We start from the raw sequence: 26734 nt of genomic DNA, 5'->3' as shown, positions 1-26734 counted from the left end.
AGGAAGGCTCCAAAACTAGAATTAGAATTTGCTGATGATATAAAACTGATACTCACAGCCCTGAAGGCACCACCAGCCCTGACTGCCCCTGCCCAGGCCCCATTTCAGTTGTTCACTAGTTACTGGATCTCCTGAGGAGAAAACAATTGAATTTTATCTACTTATGAGATGTTTTTGCTTCAGAATGTCAGCCTGTGTGCAGGTGCTGGAGGCTGTTTGCTTTTGTTGAGTGAGGAGGGGGATGTGTGCCCTGTGAGGCCAAAGTCAGGCAGTGAGGGACCTCAGCATTACACAACAGCAATTAATGCCCCGGCCCTGGGGCTGTAGGAGGGCATTATCCCTTGCTTCTTAGAATAGCATCACTAATCTTCACAGGTCCTTAAAAACTGTCACAGCTTCAAACTATTTGAATTCAGATTAAAAATAATTGACTTGTCAGCTGTGAATGCACACCTGATCTTAAATGGCGCAGGGATTCAAGGTTGGGCCACAGTGATCTGAACTCGGTGTTTTGGCTGCCTGGCTCTCAGCTGGACATGATTTCCTGACCGTGTTGGGGCAGAGCTACCGGGATGGTGAGCCAGCCCTCTCCCATGGCACACCGTGGCTATGTGCGTGGAAAAGGCAGATTTCCGTCTGCGCAAAACCCTGTCATGAGTGAACTCAGAGTACTGAGGACTCTACTAAGAGTCTATGCACAATAAGCAGTGTCTTGTATTCACATTCGTTTCGGAGAAATCTCTGAACTCAACCTGACAACACCAGGAGAATAGCTCAATAGGCTTTATTAGGATTAACAAGCGTGCAATTATAGGTGGTGTAGGTATTTCAAACCTAGGGCTTAGGCCATTAAGCCTCCTTCCCTCCCCAGTCCCTGTCATTCAGAATACTACTTAAACCTCGTAAGTCAGAGAGAAGAGGCACAGGTCAAACATCAGATTACAATGGCTCAGAATAACTGTGACATTTATAGCTAATCGTATGTGCTTCTCTTTTCTGTGTAGGCCCCATTTCAAATATAGCACTGCTTTCTCTGCCCTCAGAAACCTAAAGGAGGATTAATTTTGCTCCGTTTCATCTTCACCTATTTCCTTGCTTTTTGCTTCTGAAGACTTTCAGCTGTTCCTCAAAGGTTGCATAGACATTACTGAAGAAATACAAAGTGACTCGTGATTCTGTTATGTTGATGTGTTCCTAAGGTCTGATACTGGAGTTTGGGGCATGGAGAGAGCTCCAGATCCCCTACAGGCTGTGGCCAGAATCAGCAGTTTCCCAAGTAAACAAAGCTGGCGTTTGTCACAGGGTGGGGGAGACTCTTGGCAAGCAAAAGCTATTAGGTAAGGATGAAGAATGAAGCAGGGAATTAGGAGCTGCAGATCATTAAGTGGTTTTGTGGCATACTCACTGTTATATAAAGAGACAAGGCTATGTTGACCAGATTATTACACAAGGTTCTGCTTTGCGTGGACAAAGAAGACCTGCGAGATTTGGGGACTTAGAAAATGCCTGGACCTTTGTGTTAGAGGAGTTGGAAATACAGAGCCAGCTATGTGCCCTGGCTCTCAGGCTGGTAGGCTACCCTGATAAAACCTGGTGAAATCCAAAATGTTAAGATGACAAACTATTTTATTTGTTTAAAATTAATGACTACCCCCAAGTCCCCACCATCACTCATGGTTTTCTTTCAGGATTACTGGAGAAGCAGGAAGACAGGGAAATCATCAAGGCGCGGGGCTGGGTCCTGTGCTCAGGCTGCAGCACAGCACAGCAGTGCCAAGGGGGGGTGTACTGGAGAAAAGCATGTTCTGAAGGACCTAACCCTCTGCCATCATCTCCTGGATGGTGGGATTCAGCTTTCTGTGCCCCTAATTTTGAGCCTTTGCCTGTGCTTTTGGGAACATCTTTCCCAACTTAAAGCAGTAGTCGAGAGAAATCCAAAAAATGCAGCCATGACCACATAACACATTTTTCAGCAAATTTCTTGGTGACTATTCAAGAAGAATTTTCTTCCTTGACAAATCCAATAATGTATCAGGACAAACCTCCAGGAAACACACATCAAAGACATATGTGTCTTCTAGTGGCCAAGATGCTCTGTTTAACAGATTGTCTCGGGTGCTCCTAGGTAATGTTACTAAGAATTAATGTCTCAAGGCATGTATGGAAGAAGGCTCCTAAAAGTTAAGCACATATACTATCATTCCCTGAACTACTCAGTACTATCAGATAAAGGACTTCAGGGAAGGAAAAAGTTAATATCCTCTACCTTTTTTACCTAGTAGGCATCTTTTATTTCTGCAAAAAATGGCAGATTATAGATTGTGTTTTGTCACAAGAAATCAGTTACCAATTTATTGTCATTACATGAATTTGCGGCCAAGTTAGTTAAAACAGACCATCTAATTTCTGCTGCATTTTTTCTGCAATTATTATTTCCAAAGCATGGTTCACCAACATCATTGTCACCCACAAATGTGTGAATCATGACTGCATAGTTTTGGATGTTTCAAAGTAACACTTAAATAATAAAGGGGAGAAAGAAGAAAATGTAAACCTGGAGTAGCCTCTAACTGCTCTATTCATAATTAATCAGGAAATAAGTAGAAAAAAAAAATACAGTTGCACTTAAAAAAAATTACAATTTCTTTAAATAAAAGAAGCAGATTCCTGAACTGTTTCTCATTAAAATTATTTTCCCCTTTATATACATCATAACTTAACAAGTAGTATTTAAAAGTAATTATGATTAATTGTACAAAGTTAATCTTCCTTGCCTATTCACATAATGTGACAAAATTACAGTGTTAGCTGGTAATGGTAGTAATACTTTCCAAGTGCTTTTTAAGCTCAGTGAAAGCTGCAGAGTACATGATAACTTGTTTACACTTCAATGAAATTTTCAAAGAAACGTCACATTGTTAGAAAAGTGTAATTGCTTCAGTTTGATGCATAATATTGGTCACTGAGTAACTGCAGATGAAATAACTCTAAAGCCTTTTTTTTTTTTGTTTTAAAAACAGGAAGCATAGTAGCTCAGCACGACTCAGTGGGAGACTGTGTAGATGATGAAGATTATTTTAAAATGAAGTTGAACTTCATCATTCTTTCATCCTCCTCCCTTTCTATACTGACTCACATTGAGTTTTGCTACATCTGTTTCTGCATGACATTCAGTAAAAATGTATGCAATACAAATTTAATCCCTGTTAAGGAAAAAAAGTTAAGGCAAAGAATCAGTTGACCAAACCCCTAAATGCTTAATTTTTATTGTTGGTTCTTTTTTGCCACTGATTTCTCTGTAGCCAATGCAGTGATTCATTTTCTTTAGGTCTCTTGTGCAATGTAGTTGGCATTACAGCTCCATACAGGACCTACAGGCTGGGATGTCTTAACCTGTGGATCTCAGGTGCTGGGACCTTGTGTGAAAGGGGACTCCTGACAGCCAGGTGCCAAAGCATCAGTGGATCTGGTACCTCTGGCCTTGTGCCGCACACAAACAGTGTCTTTGATCGTGACGCGCTCTACAGTGTGATGGACCTACTGCCCAAGTGCAGCAAATCTCCATTGCAAAGGCAGTGAGCCTGGACACGCTGTGCACGGGTGACAAGGAAGGGGCTATTCAGTGAGGTGGGGAAACTCCATGGGGTGCACTGTGAGTGCCACTGCCTCATCATGTAGCTTAATCCAGTCCAGCTGAGCACCAAGACTACAATGCAAGAAAAATTTAACTGAAATAATAGCACTCGCCTACATTAGTATTTTGAAATGTTGCTTTTAAAGAGAAAATTTCCTGGACATTCAGATTACACTTTTTGAAATATGAAAAAAAAAAAAACAAACAACGCCAAAATCTGCAATACCGTAATAGAGATCTGAGATAGGCCTCACTTTAATATCCCATGTAAAGAATCAGGCTTCCACACTTGGTGGTGCCATGCCACTACTGGGGAACTACCTCTGGTTTAAAACTTTTAGATCTTAACTTGTACCATCAAATCCTGTAGCCAAGAATTCAACTGTACTGACATTAAGCGAGTGATCATTTTAATGATAATGTTAGCTTAGGCTTTTAGCTGGTAATGACACATTGTTACAGCATAAGTTAGTACTATCACAGCAGTAAGTCCTGTGCCAAATCACTGGAAAACAAAACTAAGATTGTGAAATTGCACAAATAATTTTGGGAAGTTCTTACAAAGTAATAGATGCATTTTGGGAATCAATGTATAAAAGTGGATGTAAAATAAGTCTGGAGGTAGTTAAGAAGTAGAACAAACACATTCTTTAAGACAGTCTGTAAATAAATAGTGTTCCATAGAACCAGGTGAAATAACCATAGAACATAGTTGCTATTCCATGGAACTTTTTATAAGGGGATAGTACCTTTCAAAGGCACTTAAGCATGCTGACAAAAATGGTATAACTACACTGCCTTTACAAGAACAAAGCATAATTTAACCTCCTCCTTGTTTACAGTAATCAGGCTAGTTACTTTACATTTGGGATAATTTTATACAACATTACTCCAGATTAAGGAGAAGCAAATGGTTTAGCTTTGCTGGTTTTGTTGCTTTGGTTGAATTGTGTCTGAAACTAATGGGAAAAAGATTTGAACATACAAACTCATATATTTGAACATATAAACTCCAAAAAGCCCCGATATTTCAGGAAGTAAGAGCTGCAAATGTTTCTTACTTCTGACAGAAGAATTCTTTCTGGCTAAGAGATATCTTGATTCTTATTTTCTTCTAGCCCTTGGTTTAGAAGCTGATTAATTTTTTGATACACAGGCTTTTAGTGTTGACTTCACAATATGAGAGCTATGACTGTTATGAAAAGAAAATAAGTTTTCTAAGTATTTCTTCTTGTGGAGACTAATTAGATGTAATTGTGAGAGTGAAAAAGGGTTAAAAACCAGAAAAAGTAAGACTTAGAGTTCTCTGGGCAAAGTGGTAATGGTTTGTGCTGGACCAACAAAAGGACCACAGAAAAGGAATAGCATAAAATATTAGCCTGTCTTACCAACCACAATGCCAGCTTACCTGGTCTTGGCACCATAGTGTAGTGTATAATGCAGATGTTGCTGCTGCAACCTCACTGCCTTGGTTCAGCTTGCTGATTAGAGTAAGCTAAGAGAAGTTTACTTGTCCAGAGAGACATTTTAGCCTGCAGACATCCCTAAAATTGTGCGTGCAGCTGAACTTACGTTTGCAAAACTATTTGAAGACTTAGGATACAAAAGAGGAAAGTTGTTCAGAGAAGTTTGGGAGAATATTTCTATACTTACCATCCTCTCTCACCCTGCTTTGGATAGCTATTAACTATTACACCTAATTCTATTGTGTCAACGTTGGTAATGCCTGCAAAGATGTAAGGGTGCAGCAAACAGTCTAGGCAGTTCCTTAGGCAGCCTGGCAATTCATATTCCTGGTCCTGAGGACACATCAGAGCAAGACAATCTAAGAAAAGAAAGCTGACTGAAGATCAAATTTTCCATCAAAGGAGAGATTGCAAAGATGCCCTGAGCCTTTATAAGTAATCCTACAAGAGGTGGAAACACTTATTATTTAGGTTTCAAGTAGTGTTTGAAGTATTGCTCACTACAGTCATTTTATTTCATTGTTTAAGACCTCTTCATGTCTTCAATAAGAACATGGAAGGCAGCTATCACATAGTGCTAGGTAGTCATCGCATAGCTGGGCCATGTAAATTTTAACAGAATGACATCTTCAGTAGAATCTCTAGCAACTAGTTGCCTCATATAAATGAAAATAATATTCCTCTGTCTCTCACAATTCTTAAGAAAGAGGAAAAAGTGAGTGCGAAAATAACTGAAAATCAAATGGAGAATTATTGCATTAGTAATCAAAACACCTCTGAAAAACATTAAATCTTTCTGTGAACATTTGCACACTTTTCTTGGAATATGAGGTGCAACTACTGCTTTCATGGAGAATTTAATGGTCAAATGATTCGCATGTCCTTCTACTACAATACGTGAGAAGATATTCTTGGCTAATCCCATTCATATGCCCATAGCCAGAGAGGATAAAATCTATTTATAGCCAGAACACAGAATCAGATGATGAAAAGTCTACCTGAAAATGAGAACTATAAAGACATAGCAGGACAATGGGGAAGGAGCTAGGATGAGGAAGAAAGGAATGGTGGTCTGCGTCCCAACACTTGCCAGCATTGTGTGAGGAATGAAATGAAACTCTCATTCTTCATGGAAGAAAAAAAAAAAAAGGCAAAATAAAGCTTGAGATTTAGTTTACATTGCTATGTAGTCATTTTGACATACAACAAAGTTCTGTTGAAGTAACACATTTTTTGCATTTCTTATTATCTGATCTACATCAAACAGCCTGTTTCAACTTTCTGCTTTAGATTTTAAAATGGATTCCTTTAAAAATCTTTTTTATAGTTCTAATCTGCATAATGATGTCAGATGAACTCTAGTTTATCACAGAACTACTTTAAATTTTAAATGAAAAATCACAAACTAGAAAGATTACTAAAGACTGACACAAATGATGGCTCCTTATCTAAAGATTTCATGAACTCTTTGCTGTGAACTGTCCATTTTTCTACATCTATCAACTTTATCTCTGTGTAAGAACTGTAGCAGAAAATACTGCTCTCAGTTGAATACTATCCAATGTTTCATAAAACATCAACAGAAAACCCTTGCACTTGCATAATTTTCCTTTGGTGCCATGTCTATTAATCTTCTTTACTCTTCACAGTATATCCTACCTTTACAAATCCTATTTTCTTACAAAGCAACAGACACTTCTTCCTGCAGCTAGTTTCAATCAATGCCAAAATAAGCAAAAAGAGAACTACAACACCAGCATCCCATTTTCAGTACATTGCTTCACATGTTAAATGGCTATGCAAATGTTGTCCTTCACAGGTGAAAAGAATCCAATCAATCAATTCTTACAGTGTTCAATTTTTATTTTTAGTGGTAGCAAAACCTATGTGCAAGCCAGTGGAAGAGGATAACAATGATCTGGGTTTCTGATTTAAAGAAAGAAGATTTTTTAGAATAAGTGTTAAGTAATAGCAGTGCTGACTAAAGAATGTCTCCTTACTTCTGTTTAAGAGCAACTAATGCTTCCAATATATTATGGATACACCAGACATTGTTTTTCTAGAAATGCTCTCTCCTTTAACATTGATGTAACCTCATTTTGAAGGATATAATCTCTCTGAAATATGATACATATTCTCACAGAAAATCAAATATACATCAGTATACTTGGCAACTACTGAAGTATTTTAGATAAACATAACTGTTTCCTCTCTAGAATTCATCAAGTAGGCTGCATGAACTAGGACTGCATGACAGTTATGCATGCACTGAGATGCAGAAGGAATAGGAAAAGCAGAAGGAATTCAGCTTACTTGTATGTGAATGTAGCTTTTTCATTTTTGTATTACAAATAGCTTAAGGGTGAAGAAGATAGAGATCATTTTTCCTTAAAATGACCTAATAAATGGAATCTTTTAGAAAATGAACTCTGTTGCAGTTATATTTTTTAAAAACAAAACTAAACCAAACCAACATTATTTTTGAAGGTTTTATGTGTAAAGCTGTTGCAAAAGATAAACCCACCATTTGTTATACTGCCAATGCCATTATGTGAATAATGTTTACAAGTATTAATGTATGAGTCATGAATAAAAGGTTTGCTTAAATGCTACCTCCTGCATTCCATGTGATAATCTCAAGGAAAGTTAACTTTGCAATTAGAATTCTGAATGTTCAACATCTTTGTTTTTCACTGCAGCTATGAATTATGAAGAACAACTTTCAAACTCCGCTAGCCTATTTATTTATTTGTTTATTTATTTAATTATCAGCAAAGCCTCCCACAGAGGTCAAGGAAAGGATGAAAAGTCTTGACATAGAACCCGTGTTTTTAAGAAAGATGGAAAAATTAAAGACATCTGCATACTTGTTGTACAAGGTCATTTAATTATGAAACAGCTGGTGGTCTGCCCAAGAGACACACCAGAAATGGTTAGCATTTATTTAGTATGTTCCTGAGAAGAAAGCTACACAGCCTACGTCACTAATTTCCAATAGGAACAGGCTCTGACTGGAAACAGCTTTTATACATTGAGCAGATGTGCTCTGTTGAGCCAGAGGTGTGAATACCTGTACAGTGCTGTGCTCTGCCACGTATAAACACGCAAGATAAGTGAGTCCTAGAAGCCTTACAGCCACAGTAGCGTTGCCTCTTTGGCATGGCAGGTTAGTGCAATGCTCTGAGGTTACATGGCCTGCCTGCTGCCAAGGCCAGAGGCAGCCTCCATCTCTACATGACACTGGATTTTGATGTGGAGATGTACCCCTCCTGTTGTACGTCCACTGACCACAGTCATTTCCATGAGTGCGAAGCGGAACTACTCTATTATCTGCAACCTAAAGAAATCCAGAGAAAGATAATATTTGGCTTGCAACTGAATTACTCTTGCTATTTTTATGGATGACTTGAGTGAAACAAGCTTTGAGTAGGCTTTCAATCTATCACAAATTGTCAGAAGCAACTACTATGCTGCCACAATTCCTTTTTAACTCTTTCCAGTTTACAGGCAAGATGATTTTTCAAAAATGGAAATCCTAAGTAGGAGAAGCATGTCTGTAACATATTTCAGCTGGAAGCAACAAGGCTAACAAGGAGGTAAAATGCAATTCACATCTGTAATTACGGCCCCGCACCTGCCAAGTCCCATTGACATCCGATGAGGTTATTGTTCCACAGTTTACCTGCTAGAGGTTTTAAACTGGGCATGCATGAAACATAGCAGAGAAAGTCTGTGCACCTTTGAAGAGTGTTTTATCATCTCATTCTATGGCAGAATACCTCCAAACATGGATGACCCCAAGTTCACTGAAGGAGCATTAGGCTGCTATAATTGGAAATGTACATTAATCTCTGGCCTAACACTTTAACTAAGCTTTCTGATCAGATTGCTATTTGTGAGAAAACAGAAGCCTGCATGTGAAAAATATATTTTATGCCGAGAGTAGAAGACCTTATTAAATGACTTAAGTTTTCCAGAGTGAGTTTCGTTAGATTTAAAGCAACTGTAAGCTAATCCCCAAACTATATGCTTTTATACATGAGCTTCAGCGATAGAAATCATGACAATTTTCAACTGTAAAAATCCGACTATTAAATCAGGGTATTGTCTGGCCACAAAAAGTTAGATAAGGAAAAAATCAGGTCATATAGTGATAAAATGAGCTGGAGGAAGCATGGGGGAAGGTTCAAGTTTGGTAGCTGTCTAGCTGAACAGCACTTCTCTATAAAGGGTATTATTAAGAGAAAGGAAATAATTTCTGTAAAGAAGTTTAGTGTACTTCACCCCTCACTGGCATAATGGCCCCTTTTTTAGAAAGCAACAACCAGACATGAATACAATAGCAAAGGAAATACAATTTCAATCTACAAACCTGAGAAGATGCTATAGTACTGAAGGAAACTGAATGTAAGCAAAAACTCAAATAACCAAATTATTTCTGAATTCATGTGTTATGCATGCAGCTGCTCACATCCATTAACATCTGTGGCTTGGAGGTGAAAGATTATAATCTGTTTAATACTGCATGGTGCCTAAATGTTCTACATAATGTCATGGAAGGATAATGACCCCTTACTTGTACAATTAGAGCTGCCATTTCAGAGCCCGCAGTGTGATACTCCCAGTCAGCCATCCATTGACCACTCTTCACACATCTGCGCTTAACTAAAAGCACTTTTCAGGGTCAAAGCCTACATTTCTGCCAAAAGCCCCTGGGAGGAGAAAAAGCTGTAGAAAGGGCATAGGACAAAAAGTGACTGTATGAAATATGGAGATCCTCTTATTTTACCTCATCAGTAACATACAATGTTCCTCTCTCCTGCCCTGAGAGGCTGGTCTGTTGCCACTTTATTCCCAGCTTAATCGCCTAAAGAACATCATAGTCATGTACTTGAAAAGTGTTTGATTGATGCGTGTTATTTCTAAAAGTATACCTTAAAAACAGTGGTCATTAATCTTGGTAATAAAAGAAAAAATATAATTAAACTTGTGAAAACAGTGCTATTAACAGTGTTAGAAAAAGAAACAAAGGCTGTATGGTAACAGAAATGCAAAAATTATACTGAATAGAGATTACACTACAACAAGTCTGTAAAGCTCTGTAAAAAGTTGTTATGGGCTCAGGATATAAATCATACATCTTGAATAGTTCCTTTCAATTTTTATTCTGAATAAAAATCTCTGCTGGTCTCAAATATATGCCAGAGTAAGTTATCGTTCCCTGACTTCCATCCCTAGCAAGGCTGACTCTCTCAGTACCTAACATACCTTACAAAGGCTTACAGACTAGTGATCAGTACAGATTTCTGAGCTTTGATGCACTAGGGTTTGATTCTCAGATACTATATTGTTTAATACCCATGTGGCCACTGCCACAACAACTAATGTTGAGAAAATACTCTTTCTGGATCCTGATTTTATTCCACACTCCTCACTTTTACATTAATCCAGAATCTGAAGGTCTCACAAATGCGAAGGTTTCACAGTTCTGCAGTGTGTGTGCTGACAGGCAGTGCCCTTGGACACACTGGCATTGCAATGAGAGGAGAGCTCAAGATGGCCAGCACCAGGACCTTACAAGCATGAGGCAGTGCTGAAGACAGACCTAGAAAACAACCCTCACTTGTCTGTCAGTTGTTAGATCTTCTGATATCTTTTGCCTGCTCTGTCCACAACCACATGGTCTAAGGTCTTCTCCACCTAGTGAAAGGTGCTGTACACAAGTATCAGATGACCATGGCTTTGGCCTTTTCCATACAAATAAGGAAAATATATATTGTTTGTCTGGGAGACAGCCACCTTACAGAGAGCTGATTGCAATCACAAGCAGTTATTGCAGTAGCAGGGAGAGAAATTTAGAAATGTAACCTGGAGAGGCTGCTTGACCTGTTCACTAAGTTTGGTCTTGTAACTTGGGAACTGTGTGGGATCTCATCATCTGAGTTACGTTTTCCTCTCTGCCACAAGTTCAGTACAGTACTTTGAGCAAATCTGTTTATCTATGCTGCACTTCATCATTGGTTAAGTGCAAACCATATCTTCCCCTCTAACATTGTTGTAAAAACTTCTTAACTTTGTATTTGAGCATACCAATATTTACATACACTTATATACAAGTATGGGATAAGCAAAGGATAGAAGAATAATGAGTAAACTGCAAATTATATCTAATTTTCAGAATTGTTTCTTGACATTTTTTAAGTGCCCCTGGAAAGTACTAAGAAGAGTCCTACTCAAAGCACAGCCCCACTTCTTCACCTCTGGTGTACCATAATGGCAACCCTGTCCACAGTATCAGTTTTGTGAACAGACCCCTAAAGAGGAGCGTGCAGGCTACAACTCATAACCAAAGCAGCAGTATGAGATTAAAGAAAGAAAGAAAAGAAGATTTACCTGGTTCAGATCAAAGATATCAAACACTCGTTTAATGTATACATCTCCCTGTGGATCCAGGCCTTGCAGACCCAGGAGTTTCTTGAATTCATGCAGACTAAGCTGCCCAGATGGACATTCTCTCATAAACTTGCTGTAGTAATGGTGCATCTCTGGGATAGGATCATCACCTGGTACTGATTCTTTGGCGCCCATGTTATTATGCAGAAAGTGTATCTTTTTTTCCTATTCACATTTATATCTCTCCGGTCCAGAGTCTTGCATATGATCAGAACTCAGATAAATTCTGCATTTAAATGACCATGGTAAACCTCTTATAGCGTAAGTTTCTATTTTTATTTAGTGACTATCCGTACTCATGTGAGATTACCTTTAATGCCCAGTTCTAAATCAGGTGGGATTTCAGAATGTGGCTAGAGAGCCATGCTCAAATTATTGTTCATGAAAATCCAGACTATCCCACTGACTACGAACTTGCATATTAGAAAAAGAAAAATTAGGAAATCCTCAAAGTGGTTGACCGAATTATATGCAAACCATTAGCAACACATAGAAGTCTAATCCTCAATTGTCCGTAAGGAATAGCTATAATTTTTGCTGTTAGTAAGGATGGAAAAGTTTGAGAGTGCAAAAAGATATGCCCCTTATAACATTCTCTCTGTTGTAGGTGCCTCAAGCCTTTCTGAAAACAGAGCCTTTTGTACTCCTCCTTGAGGCACTCACTGCTTGTCATTAATGTGCTGTGTGGTATCTTGTGTTTGTGTGCAATTGCATCCTATTTCCTCCGTCTCAGCACGGTGCCCAGATAAAACACACATTTTTGGTCACCAGCCTTGTGACAGAACCTGAGCAAAAGAAGAATCTCTTGCATTAATTTTTTCAACAACTTGGGTTAAGAAGTGAATTAAATACAAGTTTCCTCGCTGTTGGTCAGTTCTGTAGTCCTGCTTTGTATTTTACAGCTTTCAGGAGCTGAACTCCTTCCTCTGTAAGGTCAGGGAAGGGGTTAAGTATCAATAATACTCCTGTACTGATTAGCTTCTCTACAAGGAGATGAGCAGCTCATGGGCATTACTATAGCACACACAAATTTGGAACTATAAATACTGGTGTAAAACTATAGGATGTTAGAAATGCAGGAACAAGACACTCCCACTCACTTGTCTTTTTGATTTATAATCGCACATTGGAGTTAAGGAGCACAGTCTTGGGAGGTCCTGAGTGCCTCATGAAAAACAGCAACCTCCCTTCAGCCCAACATAAGCCAGAGAGCAATCAATATTGTGCAGGCTCAGGACAGTTTTTGGGAAGGACTTCTGTTCTCTTAACAGGGTATGCTACAGCTCTCTCTACAAGAACATCACTAAGTTTAATGCCACATACTTCAACATGTGGAATAAGAGTAAGAAAGCTTGAGCACTCCTCAAGTGCCCCTGAACTTTTGAAGATTAATCAGGAAGATGCAGACGTTGCTGTTGGTTTAGCCCAGACTGGTTCATTAGGCAAAGAACGCACAGTGAACTCGGTAGCTGGTGTGGGTTGTTCCCCCAAAGACCATCTCTGAGCCCTAGAGCTGCTGTGTGCTCCCAGTGACTGAGGGAGAGTGGGGACACATCTGTGTGGGCATCTTGGCTGCAGGAGAGTTCCGGCTGGAGCAGTGGGGGTGAGGGAAAAGGAAGCAAGGACAAGGGATGTGAAAGGAAATATGCGGACAAACCTCTTGGGTATACGCAGTCTGACAAAAATCCTGAATTTTCTTCTTCAGCCATCATGCCGTGCTGTTAAAGCAACGACTGATCATAGTGTCAAACACCAGAGAAAGACAGGGCACCAGGAACAAGACTTAGGCAGGCTGCAATCTTAACATGATGTGATCAGGTATGAACAGTCCATCAATAGCTCACCCAGTGCTAGTTATCCTCCCTCTTTTATCTCTTCCTCTTGGACAATAAACAGCTCTCTTACATCTCTTCACATGATCTTGTGCAAGCACTGTTCACAGGATCCCACTTAGGGACAGGGAACTGGGGAGTCGCTCACATCTACTCAACCCCTTCCCCTCCTTGCTATTTTCTGCCCCTGAAAAACACACTACTGCTGCTTGCTTCCTGATAGCAACTCTTGGGGAATTGTACCCATTGTGACTGAGGCACACGAGAGAGACCACTGCAACTGACTTAAAGATGGGCCCTCAGAAGTCAGATTTTTATCAGATTTTGTATCAGATTTTGTATCAGATTCTGGTAAAAAACTTACAAGAGAGTGTTATTTTACAATCATTCCAACTTTAATACCTGTTTTCAGGATCCCTTTAGTTTAATAACAATAACTGAAATACCTGTAAAAGACAGCAAAAATGCCTGGGGAAAAAGTGATCGGATTTATACTTCATTCTTAAAGCATCCCTCACTCCTAGTGGGGGACTGGAATAGTATATAATAGCAGATATTATACCTGACAAAAAAAGGAAGGTGAGTTTTATGGAGCACAGAAAGGCTGAAATTTATAACCCACTGCATAGTTTGACAGCACTTAATAAACTCACAAATGAAATGTGTGCTGAGGCAGTAGAAATTCTACAGAAATCAGCTGTTCCTAAAGCCGGCAGGAACGGAACATTTCTACCTTTATAAATAAAACCAGAAAAATTCACAACAATGTGAAGCTGAACTGATGAAATTAATATAGCAAAGCCATTTTGAAGAATGCTGAAACAATGGGTACAAAGAATTGTTTGTTTATAGGAGGCCCAGTGAAATGATTCCGAATGAGCTATCTGTAGCAAACTGAACTGAAGCTGAAAGAAGAAGGTAAAATTACAGTATCTATTGAGATCTATATTAGAGATACCAAGAAGCTTTCTGGAGTCTGTACAATATTCTGGGCATTAAGAAAAAGATACAAACAACAACAGTGGGACTAGGTACTTGCACTGAAAATAATGGTCCTATAATAAAGAAAATTGCTGGTTCAAGGACCAACTGTTTCTAAACTGTAAGAGCATGGGACATACAGAAAATGCACACTGCAGGTAGAGCAAAACTCTCTCTGTAGGAAAATATAGAAAAAAAATCGGAGTCATTAATCCTGCTCTAAAAATGGTATAAAATCTCATCCATTTGGGAAGGGATTGTGCCATCTAGATGTTTTTACAAGTGAGAAAGAGATAGTCTTTTGACAGTTTGAAAATAACAGTTGCTCTTCTTTTTTTTAGAAAAAAACTTCACAGCAGGGTGGATCAGGAACTACCCTCATATAAAAAAATGGCAGAAAAGTAAAATAATCAAGATGACATTTTCTTTCTCTTGGGTATTATGAAAGCAGCAGTAACTTGGCTGTAGGCAGCAGATACTAAATCCCTGTGTCGTGAAACAAGGAGGTCACACATCTTTCAACTCTGAGAGATTCAAGTGAACTCTACCTGTTTGAAGTGTGTGACAAAAAAAACTACTAGTGCTTGAAGTGGCAAATGCCAAGTTTTAAATGCATTTGAATAAAAGCTTATCTACAGATTTTTAATCTGGAAGCTGTGTCATCTTTGGTAATTAACTTATTGTCTTTTCTTCTTTTTAATCCACTCTCGCTCACTCTGCCCACTCCCTTTTTCCTTCCTCAGCAGCGTCTATCTGCCATTTGCTCTGAAACATGCCAGTTCTCTCTCCTGTGTGGCTCAGCTTGTGCTTCTGGACTTTGCCCCGTGTCTCTCTTCTTCCATTCGCTTTCTTCATTGGACTCCACTGCTATCAGATGCTGTGTCCTACCAGTGCTGGGTGCATGCAGAGATCTGCTCATTTCAATCTCAGAAGGCAGCTACCTGGGCAGGACCACAGAAAGCACCACTGCTGCATTCCCATGTCCCAGCCTAGCCAGCTGACTTAAGAGCATCATTTCCTTCCCCCTGTCCTACCATCTCCCTCTCTTTAACTTCATTGCCAGCTCATGCTCATGCACATGGCTACCCCTCATCTTCAGCCAACTTCAGAGTCCACTTATACCTCTTAAGGTAGACGCAACCTACTTCCTAGCTCAAGCGGACCTGGGCGAGGTGCTGTCAGAAGGACTACCTAGGCTGCCCAAATGAAAGAGAGCCATCTGGACAGGATACAAAATTGTAGAAAGGGGCTATTCTCAATCAGGAGCTGGAGTGGCCTATCCTGGTCAGAAAATTTGCCCCATGAAGGCTTTAACTCTTTTTTTTTTAAAAATCCCAAGCTGTGAGGACCCAAGCATCACCATCTTTTCCCTATGGTCCACCCTACACTTTTCTAACTATTTGAATGAGTGTTTAACTTCTAAATTCTGCTTTCCTCCTCTTATCCATGGTACAAGGAGAAGGACCAAGCTAGCATTTCCTTTTCCTGTCTCTTCATCGGAATGGTGGCTTTCTTTTAAGGATAGTTTTCCTCTCCTTCATAAACTAGAAAACTTTTGCAGTAATGAGGCAACTTTCTAGTAAGACACAACCTCCAGTCTCTCTGCCTAAGAGGGGAGAACTCACCAAATTCTTGCTAACTCAGGCATGGGGATGAGGAAAAGAGATGTCGTCTCTACTTTCTATGGAGTTTTAACCATGGCATACACAGCAAATTGTGTGGGAATATATATACAATCACTTAATTATTCTATCATTGAAAACACTGATCAAGCACTGGCACAGCTTTGTTAGTTAATAATCACATTCCTTGTTTGCCTGCTACTATATTTCTAAAAAATAATGTTTTCCTTGGGTTTGGGTATGGATTTAAAACCAAAACAGAAGGCAGTGACCATTTAAAAGTACATCTGTAGAAGCCTATTATGTCCGATTCCTTTTTGTACTACTGCTTCATTATTCCTGACATGGAGATTATGGATGTAGCACAATGATACTTGTTCTGGTGATGAGATAACCAATTGTGCTTATCTCAGTTGCACACCGTCTAGCCTAGGCTTTTTTTTTTTTTATCATTAACTACTTCCAGACATGTTTTTGTGGGTGGTGTTAGCCACACATGCTACAGTGCCCTGATATCTATAAATAACCAACAGACTGTGCATAATGAAATAACAAGACTTACACTTCCCACAGAACCATTTGTAGTGCAGTTGTTTTCATTTTAATGATTATGGGAGGTGCTCCGAGATACTGACTTTACATCTTTCATTTGGAGCTAAAGATTTAACATAATGAAGGCCCACTCCTGAATCTGCTTTTTTAAGTCGAGGTTTCTAGCTGCCAAAGAGCTGCATCCTCCTTTATCAGGAGGATAAGTCAGGAATACTTCCTTTTTTGTAGGTACTGCACATTCACTGATTTTCCTGAACTCAGGGTTGGCAAGAGCTTGGGCTGCGCTTTGCCTTGTGGTCATTAGGGAACTGCAAATGGGACAAACAACCTCTGATTAAGGATGGAGAGGCAAGTGTGGTGACTGTGAAACTGTTAATTTTAAGTGGTCTTACTAGAAATGAAGGGAAAGACACCTCTCAGCCAGGGGAAATCTGAGAGGCCAATGAAATGTCCAGCCTTCAGCTGGGAAAAGTAAAAAGAGAGGAAACCATTCGACTTTTACATCTTGATAACCTGGTGAGGAAGGGAGATGTGTGTGTGGTGGTGGGTGGGGGTGATAAACCACAAAATACTTAACTTTTAAAAAAATTTAAATACTTGGTTTTCAACCATCTGTAGCTACCATTAGTTTGAATTTATAAAAAGTAAATTAAGTTAATAAATTCTTGTTTCAAAAGTCCCCCAAATAACCCCCACCCGAATGACATTTTGATGCCGCAAGCTGTTTTCATTAAGGATTTCAGCTTAGACAACTTGGATTTTTTCAGTTAATAATGTTTAATATAGATCCTTACACAACTCTAAATCCCAGCTTCCTGTTTTTATCTGCCTGCACAGCATAGTGATTTGGAAAAATTTTGGATATTAAAGCATCTTTTTTTTTTTCTTCCCTCCCCATCCACCAGCTATAAATTCCACTGAGTTAAGCATTTTGGAAGAGGGAAAACTGAGCCAATAGAGAGACATCATTAAACATTTAATGAAAAGGAGAGGCTGTCTTCCCTAATTAGGTACCATTGTTCTGATTGGAGATGTTCTCCTTCTTGGTGTCTGGACTCTTCCCCAAACCGAGCAGACACTGAGCAACTTGCATCTCCCAGTGGCTCTGGTTAGCAAGGCAAGGGTTTGTTGCGTTTGCTCAAGAGCACGGTGGTATTTCTGTCTAGTAATCCCTGTCCAAGTGGTTTTTCGGGCAAGTGGGAGAGGCAAGACCTGTGGAGAAACACCCCAAGGGGCTGGATCTTGTGGCTGACACTGCCAGCAGCCTCTTCTCCCTCTTGCGGCAGCTGCGCAAACTGCCGCATTTATTCTCATACGTTGTTTTTGTCCAAGTTATCTTCTCTGTTTCTGATGGAAAAAGAATCTCTTGCTAAGATCTTAACTATCTTTTCAACACTTTTCCTGCACAGCTTGCATTTGAGTTTCACAAGGGTTTCAATTAACGTATGAAGAAGGCATGAGACACTGGTTCTTCCTTCTACTCTTCAAAGATGTATTTCCATCTTTATACTCGTGGCTGAACTTTATCAATTTGATTTCTTGTTTGTTTGTTTTACATTTCACTTATTTCTTTGCCCTCCTCAAAGCCTGGTATCTACATATCTTATTTCTGCCTATTCCTGTTTTTGACTGTACTTTTCCACTGCATTTCTTGATTCTTTCCATTTATCTTTTTGAAGAATTAACACTGTCTTCTGATTTCTGATCTATGCAAAAATTCAATTCTGCCATCCTTCCACTGCTCAGCTTTAAATGTTGCTTTATTAAGGGTTGGGTAGGGAATTAAAGCAGCTATATTACTCTTCTACAGACTTTCCAAATAAGAATAAAAATTGTGCTAATAAAATAAAGGAAAAAAAATTCATTGTGACTGTCCAAAAATGCAGCTCAATAGATCTGAAGAGACTTTGTTTTGGAAATGGTGAGGAAAATAATATTTGAAAAGGAGAGTGAAGACAGAAATATATTTACACAACCTTCCAGTAGTAAAAAAAGGGAACATGAGGGTTTTAGGACTCTTGCCCAGTCCTACCTACAAGGAATCAATCTTGTTTAGTAGATTTTTGAACAGCTCTTCTCTTAAACAGCTTAAATGACATTGAAAAGAATCCAACAAATCCAGTTTTCTAAGTTTAAATAATACTGCAGAGCTGCTGGAAATTAATGAGAAAAATCTCAATTATGGTTACTTAACGCTTCTTATTTGATATCACTAGGCCAAAGTCCTCTACTGGTCATGCTAACACATACATTTCATGATTAAAATAGTCCGAGAAATTTTCTTTACCTGATCCATGTCAAAGAGGTGAAACGCCTGCTCAACCCAGCATTGTCTTAAACTCATGGAGACTAAGTTGCCCAGAAGGGGAACAATTCATAGATTTCTGGTACCACTGGCTGTTTTCTATTGCAGCAAACTTATCAGCTGATTCCCTGGCACCCCCAGCACCTTCTCTCTATGCATGCCGCACTGTTTACCTTTGCGTAGTGCTCCTGTGTTCCCTGGCTCATATCCAGATAGAATTCACCAACAGACCAGGAACTGTAAAACTACTATAAACCTCTTAAAGATCTCTACAGATCGGGATTAGGCAAAAATAGAATCTCCACAGGATCTTTCTTTGCAGCCTGTTTGAATGCAAGCAGGCTCGTCAGTAGGTGGCTGCTTCTCTCTAGCTAGAGCTACCTCAACATGTTCACAGGGCTCAGCCTGCTTCTGCAGGGGCTCTTTTGAGGACAAAATATGAAATTTCTGCTCACGTTGTGCAAGATCCTGTGCCAGGTTTGCAGTCTTGGTACCCTTGCTAAACTTAAAATGCTTCGCACTGAAAATGTGCTGGCTAAGATGACTCTGAATGCTTCCTAAACTGTGAAATGGGGTTGCTGTGCTTTGTTTGGAGGGCCTTGCATTCCGTCACTGGGAAAACAGGGAGAATTGTAAATCCTGCAAAATGCTGATGAGGTGTATGGTGGCTCTGGTGTATGCCAGTAAGTGTTCATCCAGCTGAAGGAAGATAATCGATAAACAGTCCATACAGTATCATAACTTCAGCATTGAAAACAAATGCTCTGATAATCTCTCACAGTAGACATCAGGTTATTTAAATAAAAAACTGGTGCAATTCACACACCAGAACCTGAAGGAAGGATATGAATCAGAACTAGTGAAATTAAGGAAGGGGACTTTTTAACTGAAGGGAGACTTTTCATAACTCTCCAATTCAAAGTACATGCTTTGAATTTTACTTAACATCCCATCTGAACCAAGCATGTGATAAATAATTTTCATATAATCTTAAGATAAAAAGAACTAGGAACATGTCCTTATTTATATAATTCTGAAACAGTAAGAGTGTGGGGAGGCACGAAAAAGTAATCACATTGCTTCATTTGCATAATCCACTTAACACACACTTCTGTTCACACAGTCTCAGTGATAGGTTTTCAGATAGTACAGTTATAGAAATTTGAATATTTAAAGCATGGCACTTTCAGTATCATAGAAACTGGAAGCTGATAGAGGCACCTACAGCAATTTCAGGTTCAGGGGGATGCTTGCAGCACACCAAAATCTGTGATTTGCTTGAAATCTCACTTCCTAAATGCCAAATACATGCTGCAAGAGGTTAGATCCCAAATTATTTTCTTAATCCAGTAATGTCAAAGATCTGGCAGTGACTTTTACCATCACAGCAGCAGTAAAATCTGATCCTCTAACAGAAGAAAAAAAAAATAGACTTTAGAACAAAAAAAGAAAAGTAACCCTGCCATTTTCAACTTCTAAAATATATTAAAATTTGTATCACAGTGGGCAAGATGTTATGACACTTCAGAACCTCGGTTTATGTGTGGTTTCTTTCACACCAACAAAAATATATCTTCTTCTGTTAAGAAGGAGTTAAATAGTTTCTGATGACCAAATCAGGTAGGTAGTTATCCCACTGAAGTATAAAGAAGGGTGAGGAGGCTTGGTTCATCTAATCTGTGAAGAGCTGAGTCATCTTGAAATAAGATCCTTCAGCTCTGCTAAGCACAGAAAGGAGCCTTGAATTGGATTTCTGTATTAAGACCAGAATCCAGAAGACAAATGCATTATGACTGTACTACACATAAGTCATGCTCTTGTTAGAAAAATGTCGATATAGACAGAATGATCAAGAACAGTATAAGGATACGGTTACTGAGAAAGCCCCACGCCAAGCCATAAAAATCCCATATGTGCTAATCTTGGCAAGCTGGTATACCAACAGCTCATTATTATGTAGGTTGGTTCCCTAAGCCAGCCTGAAGCCCCATAGAATGACTTCACAGGAAACACATATCATAACAGATAAATATACACATCATAGCAAACTAAACAGATGTGCTATGAATCCCAAAGGGGAAGCTTATGGAATCCTGGCATGTGTCTTGAGAGGTCCTGGTCCTCATTTGCCACAGGCTTTTTAGTGAGGCTTTCACAAGACTTTATTCAAGACAAGCAAAAAATAAAACTGAGCTACAGCTTATCTAGATGCTACATGTTGTGTATCTCAATCATGTAGTTATACCGTTGCCATTTCTTAAAAATTATACTGTTGCCATGTCAACAAAAATAGATTTTTTATTATTAAGAAGGAAAAAAGTAAAACATTCAGATAAAACATTCTAGTTTAGTTGATTCATTTCTCTAAGCATTTAAACCTTTCAAGCCACTACATTGTACAAATAGATTGGACAAGGAGAAAAAACTTGACAGCTTTTTTTTTTCTGGAAGTAGATGCCATATTCTTCATATTATTTTCAGCCGCAAAAGGATACAGACTATACAGTATCAGGTATGTGACTATTCTGAATGTGCCATTCTGGTCCTGCCTCCTGAATAACTTTTCCTGGGCCTACTGCTGCAACAGCTCAATTAAGAAAATATACAATAAAAACTATGCCTCAGATTACAGTAGCTAATAGAGAACTGTTAAAACATCTTGCAGAACTGGAAATGAATATCAGATCTTTAGCTGGTGCTCATTATTAAATAATGAAGTTATAAGACTAGCATAAGCAGTTTTAGAGTGGATTTTATGAAGCCTTAAAGGCCAAATTGTTATTTAATTTCATTAAAATGGGGGGAAGACTTCCAAACAGATGAAACATTGACACATCTTTTTCTGTCTAACATGGAACATCAATTAAACAAGCTGTTTTGGGAACAGCAAAACAAAAGCCTAGATTTGTACAGACTCTGTCTTTTGTCTCATAAACCTCTGCACCCCAGTACCCCAGCTCCACCCTGTATCCTAACCAGGCAAAAGGAAACAAGTGCCTGATTATTTTGCCAGCCAGCTGTTGCCTTAAACAATGAATAAAAGCTGAATTCTGCATGAGTGGGACATTCATCCTGCGTGTGTCCCTGCTAACCAGCTGCCATATTTTATTAAAACTTTAGGAACTAATCAGCTGAAATGCCTGCTCTTTGAAGTGCCAGTGAAATATGCTAAATTAAAAATTTATGAGGAAATGGGAGAAGGGGATCAGAGATTGATGGACAGGACTATGTAACAGTCAAACTCTGATGTGTGTATAGGCAGACAACTTTAAGGCATACATCTTAATATCCATCAGATAACTTAAGCAAGATGCTCCCTGAGTGCCAAGTTATTTGTGCTGAGAAGAAGGCCCTGTGACTGGTAACTTGTAAAAAATCAACCAACCAAAAAAGGTTCCCTGCCACCCCAACAAACAAACAAACAAACAAAAGCAAAAAAACCCAAAACCCCCCAAAACCCAACCGAACCAACTCCCGCCCCCACATGCTCTCCACCTTTTTTGTTTGGAGCTCTTTGCCTGTTTAGACAGGTTCCAGGTTCACCTAAGGCTTGTCTTCATACCGAGTGACTGGCTACTTTTGCAAAATATTTTTCCTTACAGAAAGGTACTCTAAATAACCTAGATATAGAAAAGTATTCCTCACAACTGCAACATGTTGTATTGTAATGCTTGAAGTATAAAAAAAGCAAATGTCAGCATCTACATGCACATTCTCAATACTGTAAGTAATACAAACAAGTGAAGAAAACTGTTACAGTGTTGATTAAACATAGTGTTACAAAGACTACAAATAGTAGAGAAAGCTGGAGGGAGCAAGGTGGTAAAGAGCAACTGTACCCTGACAGTTTGTATTTAATTTATTCTGCACTTTCTGCCTGTACCAGGTGCACCATTTACAGAGCACAGAAGATATTTTCAAATATATAGACCAATATCAGCAGTAGCAGCAAGTTCTGCTAGGCATTTCTGTAGGTGCAAAATTATTTGAAGGGTACTTCTTACATCTCATGGCAAACATTCAGTTTCCCTGTGCCTGTAACTGGTCCTCCCCTGCTATGCTACTGTCTTGACAGAAGCCTGATTTTCAGGTAGTGTTTATTTCATGTTTCAGTTTTCTGAAGAGTAACTAAAAGAAGCTGCAGACTCTATTTTCTGAAACATCCTCGAGCCACTAGTTGCTTTGAAAGTATTTGTCTAAAAAAAATTTGGAAATATTTCCAAATATTTGTCAAGAGCACTGATATGCAAAGGCTTTTTGCAGTACACATCAAAGCTAAACTGAAAAAGTTCTTTGATGAGCTCAGACACTGTCCATGCGTGTTACCCAAGAAAGTGAACATTGAAAAACTTTACTGGGAAATATAATGCATCGATTTATTAACTGAAAAGAACACAGTAGATTGACAATTTCTGCCAGTCAGATTGCATGTTAATGGACTAGAAGTTTGCTTGTCATCTGTTATTAGCACATTTATTAAGTTAGGTGATCCTACTTAATCAAATTCCAGTACATTTATCTGGTAATTGGTGGAGAGGGGGGAAGAGCACATGATAAGCCTGATTTTATAGGAACGGTACTTGAAGATTATGTAAGGAAGAATGACATAATACCAAAAGCAACCAAAAGGGGGTGGGGTGTGTCTGTGGAAATACGCATAACAAGAAAACGGTGTAAGAAAGGTACTGATTCTGGGAATTCTTAATCTACTGGGGATCATACAAGAAATTAAAGGTTGGTGTAAAAAATCCACGAGGTACCTTACACTCTCAGCATTTTCAGAAACAAATATAATTCATTTTGTAATAAATAACAGAAAAGCCATTTCTGGAAATTGAAACTGAGTAGTTCTGGCTACAATTTGGACCAGTTTTAACCTGCTACTAAACTCATGCATGTAATAACACATTTTTCATTATGTCCTGGCTTCAGCTGGGACAGAGTTAATTTTCTTCTTAGTAGCTGGTGTAGTGCCGTGTTTGGATTTAGAATGAGAATAATGTTGATAACACATCCATGTTTTAGTTTGTTGCTGAGCAATGCTTACATGAAGTCAAGGACTTTTCAGCTTCTCCTGCTTCCCTGCCGGTGAGGAGGCTGGGGGTGCACAAGACACTGGGAGGGGACGCAGACAGGACAGCTGACCCAGACTGGGCCAAAGGGATATTGCATAACATATGACATCATGCTGAACAAAACACTGGGGGCAGTTTGCTGGGGTTGGGGGCAGGGGTGGGGGTGTGGCCTCTGCTTGGAGACTATCTGGGCATCAGTTAGCAGGTGGTGAGCAACTGCATTGTTCATCACTTGTTTTGTATATTCTTTTCTCATTAGTATTATTATTTTCCCTTTTCTGTCCTATTAAACTGTCTATATCTCAACCCACTAGTTTTATTTTTTTCCGATTCTCTCCTCCATCCCACGAAGAGGGAGTAAGTGAACTGCTGTATGATGTTTAGCTGCCTGCTGGGTTATTAAACCACGTATCGGAATTTGTTAATCCACATCTCTGAATTCATTGGAACCAATGACATGGGTAGAGAACACTAATGCTGCTTTTTTTTTTAAATAAGTTTTTATACCATGATGGGCCCATGTATTCTATTAGCTGGAAGAAAACTGTGCAGCATTGACAGTTCAGCCTAAGCCTTATTACAGTCAAGGACAAACACTTTAGGAGGAATTACACATGATTCTCCACTTCTTTTGTAGCATTTGATATAAAGTGTTATTTTGGCTTAAGGGGAAAATAACAAGACACAGTCTTCTGGACGGGTATCATGACTAGAAGGAACCTATATGAACAATGAGTTGGAAGAACATAAACAATAATGTAACTAACAGCCACTAGATGCCTTTGGGATGACCTAGGATGTTAAGCAGGAAAATTGGGATGGTAGATCAAAACCAGACAGATGTGTCTTTAGAAAAGGGGGATTAACTGATACCAAACTAAGACACAGAAGATGCTTGGAATCCATCCAGCAATATTTTATTTGGTGACAAAAGGAATCATATTGTGTCTCTATTGCATATTCTTAAAGTCCTAATACTTATGGACCCAGCCAAATACTGCTTTAAAAACGATTTTTTTTCAGGCAGAGTTATATAAATAAAACTTCCAATTATTAACACACGATGAAAACAATAATAAAAATTTGGGTTTCCAATATGAGAAACTATTCAATGTATATTAGAATGACTGTATGCATATTTCAAAATGACAAAATGTACTGAAAACAGTGCATTCAAAATGGTTTGCCTGCCACATTTTTATTTGCCCATGGTTTTCTATTGAATCACCTCTGAATCACTTCCATTACCTCTGAACAGTCAGCATTGCCAACCCTCTGAGACTTGTCGCCGAATGCATCAAATGATACATCCATAAGAAAGCCAGCGAGTTAAGAATGAATTCTTACCTTATTCATGTCAAATGTGTGAAATACTTGTTCAACATAGCTGTTAGCTTCTGGAGTAAGTCCGTGTAGATCCAGGACATGTTTAAATTCATGCAGACAAAGCTGTCCAGAAGGGCACTCCTTCATAAATTTTGTGTACCAATGATGAATTTCCATAGCATTAATGTCATCCGCTGATCCAGCAGCACCCATAGCAATCATACCAAGTAACCTTTTTCAGTATTTATTCATCCAAATGTTAATTCTTGCTTCCCGACAATGATGATTCAAACACCAACTCTGCTTTTGAGAGTGACTTTAAACCTCTTACAGATCACGACTGATATAGACTAAGTAAATATAGCACCCTAGCAGGATTACTGGCACCCAGTTTTAGTGCACCATGGTTTTATCAGCTGATTACTGTCTGTGCACAGTCACTTTGCAAAGCCTCAGCAGGGCACGAGGACTGATTATGCTGATTCTCATCTTGCGTTGGCATCTGTGGTGCTAAAGCTCTGTACACTGGATGAATATTGAATAAGCAACACACAAGGACTTTGAAAGTAGTTTCTAAACCTATATTTTAATAATTCTCAAGGTTTTAATTAAACCTTCAGCCCCACTTTAATATTTGGATACCTTTTGTGCTGCTGCCTTGTAGGAACTGACTTTTCATTTTTATTTTCTGTATATACCGTGTTCCAAATCTTACCTTATAGGCCAAAAGTACAATATGATTTGACTTGGATACCTGAAAAAAACCCTGAAAGCAGATATGTATGAAGCACAAAAAAATTGCCATTTTCTTTAGACAGGAGTTCTACAAGCATCTGAGGCTTGCATAAGCCAATAATGTCCCTAAAACTGTTCCCTCACTGCCACTGCTCATTCAACCCCATGATTTCCCTTCCCTTAGGCCAGCATGAGTGTTTGTGGTTGCACTTGGGAACAACTGTAAGAATGGATCCAGGCAAAAGCGTGCAATATAATTGAATACTAATATAGTTAGATTTAGACAGCGTTATTTAAATTTTGCATTGCCTAGTCTCACAAAACATTGGATTGTACAAGAAAACAGATTAAACAGGGATGAAAAAGGGTGGCCAGCAGCAGAGGATGTGCAGGACTGCTTCCTTTACTGATTCAAATTTTTTGTGGAAACTTGTAATGCCATAGTCTCTGTGCTGTATAGTGTTACATAGCAATTTACAGTTTTAGGGTGTTTAAGCCTTACAGCATATGCTATGGCATGCAGTAGTTAAAGACTAAACTGGTAGAATGTAAAAATACAGTTGTTAACCTAAGCCTACCATAAAGATGTTGTCTCACCAGTGGCACTCTGGTGATGCCTCACAAGAGGAAAGGTGAGCACTACCTGAGCAGCTTTTCTGCTTCTCTCTGTGGAGCAGAGTGCAGTCTGGCTGCCCCTGGAGTGCTGTGCAGCTGCATGGGCTGAACTCTCCTCTGGACCAAGGTTCAGGCTGG

At 39.0% G+C, this 26734-nt stretch overlaps 1 protein-coding gene across 1 annotated transcript in view; it reads right to left on the bottom strand.

Annotated features, from left to right (window-relative positions):
* Positions 1-25459, bottom strand: part of GUCA1C (guanylate cyclase activator 1C) — a gene marked incomplete at both ends in the record, with an annotated part of 34828 nt that extends 9369 nt beyond the window's left edge. Inside the window, one exon of the mRNA XM_080350977.1 lies at positions 25268-25459. Within this exon, the coding sequence (XP_080207103.1) occupies positions 25268-25459 (192 nt within the window). The remainder of the gene's footprint in view (positions 1-25267) is intronic.
* Between the last annotated feature and the right edge of the window lie 1275 nt (positions 25460-26734).

This window comes from Nesoenas mayeri, assembly GCF_963082525.1.
Source record: "Nesoenas mayeri genome assembly, chromosome: 1".
NCBI lineage: Eukaryota > Metazoa > Chordata > Aves > Columbiformes > Columbidae > Nesoenas > Nesoenas mayeri.
This window is presented reverse-complemented; position numbering and strand designations above follow the sequence as displayed.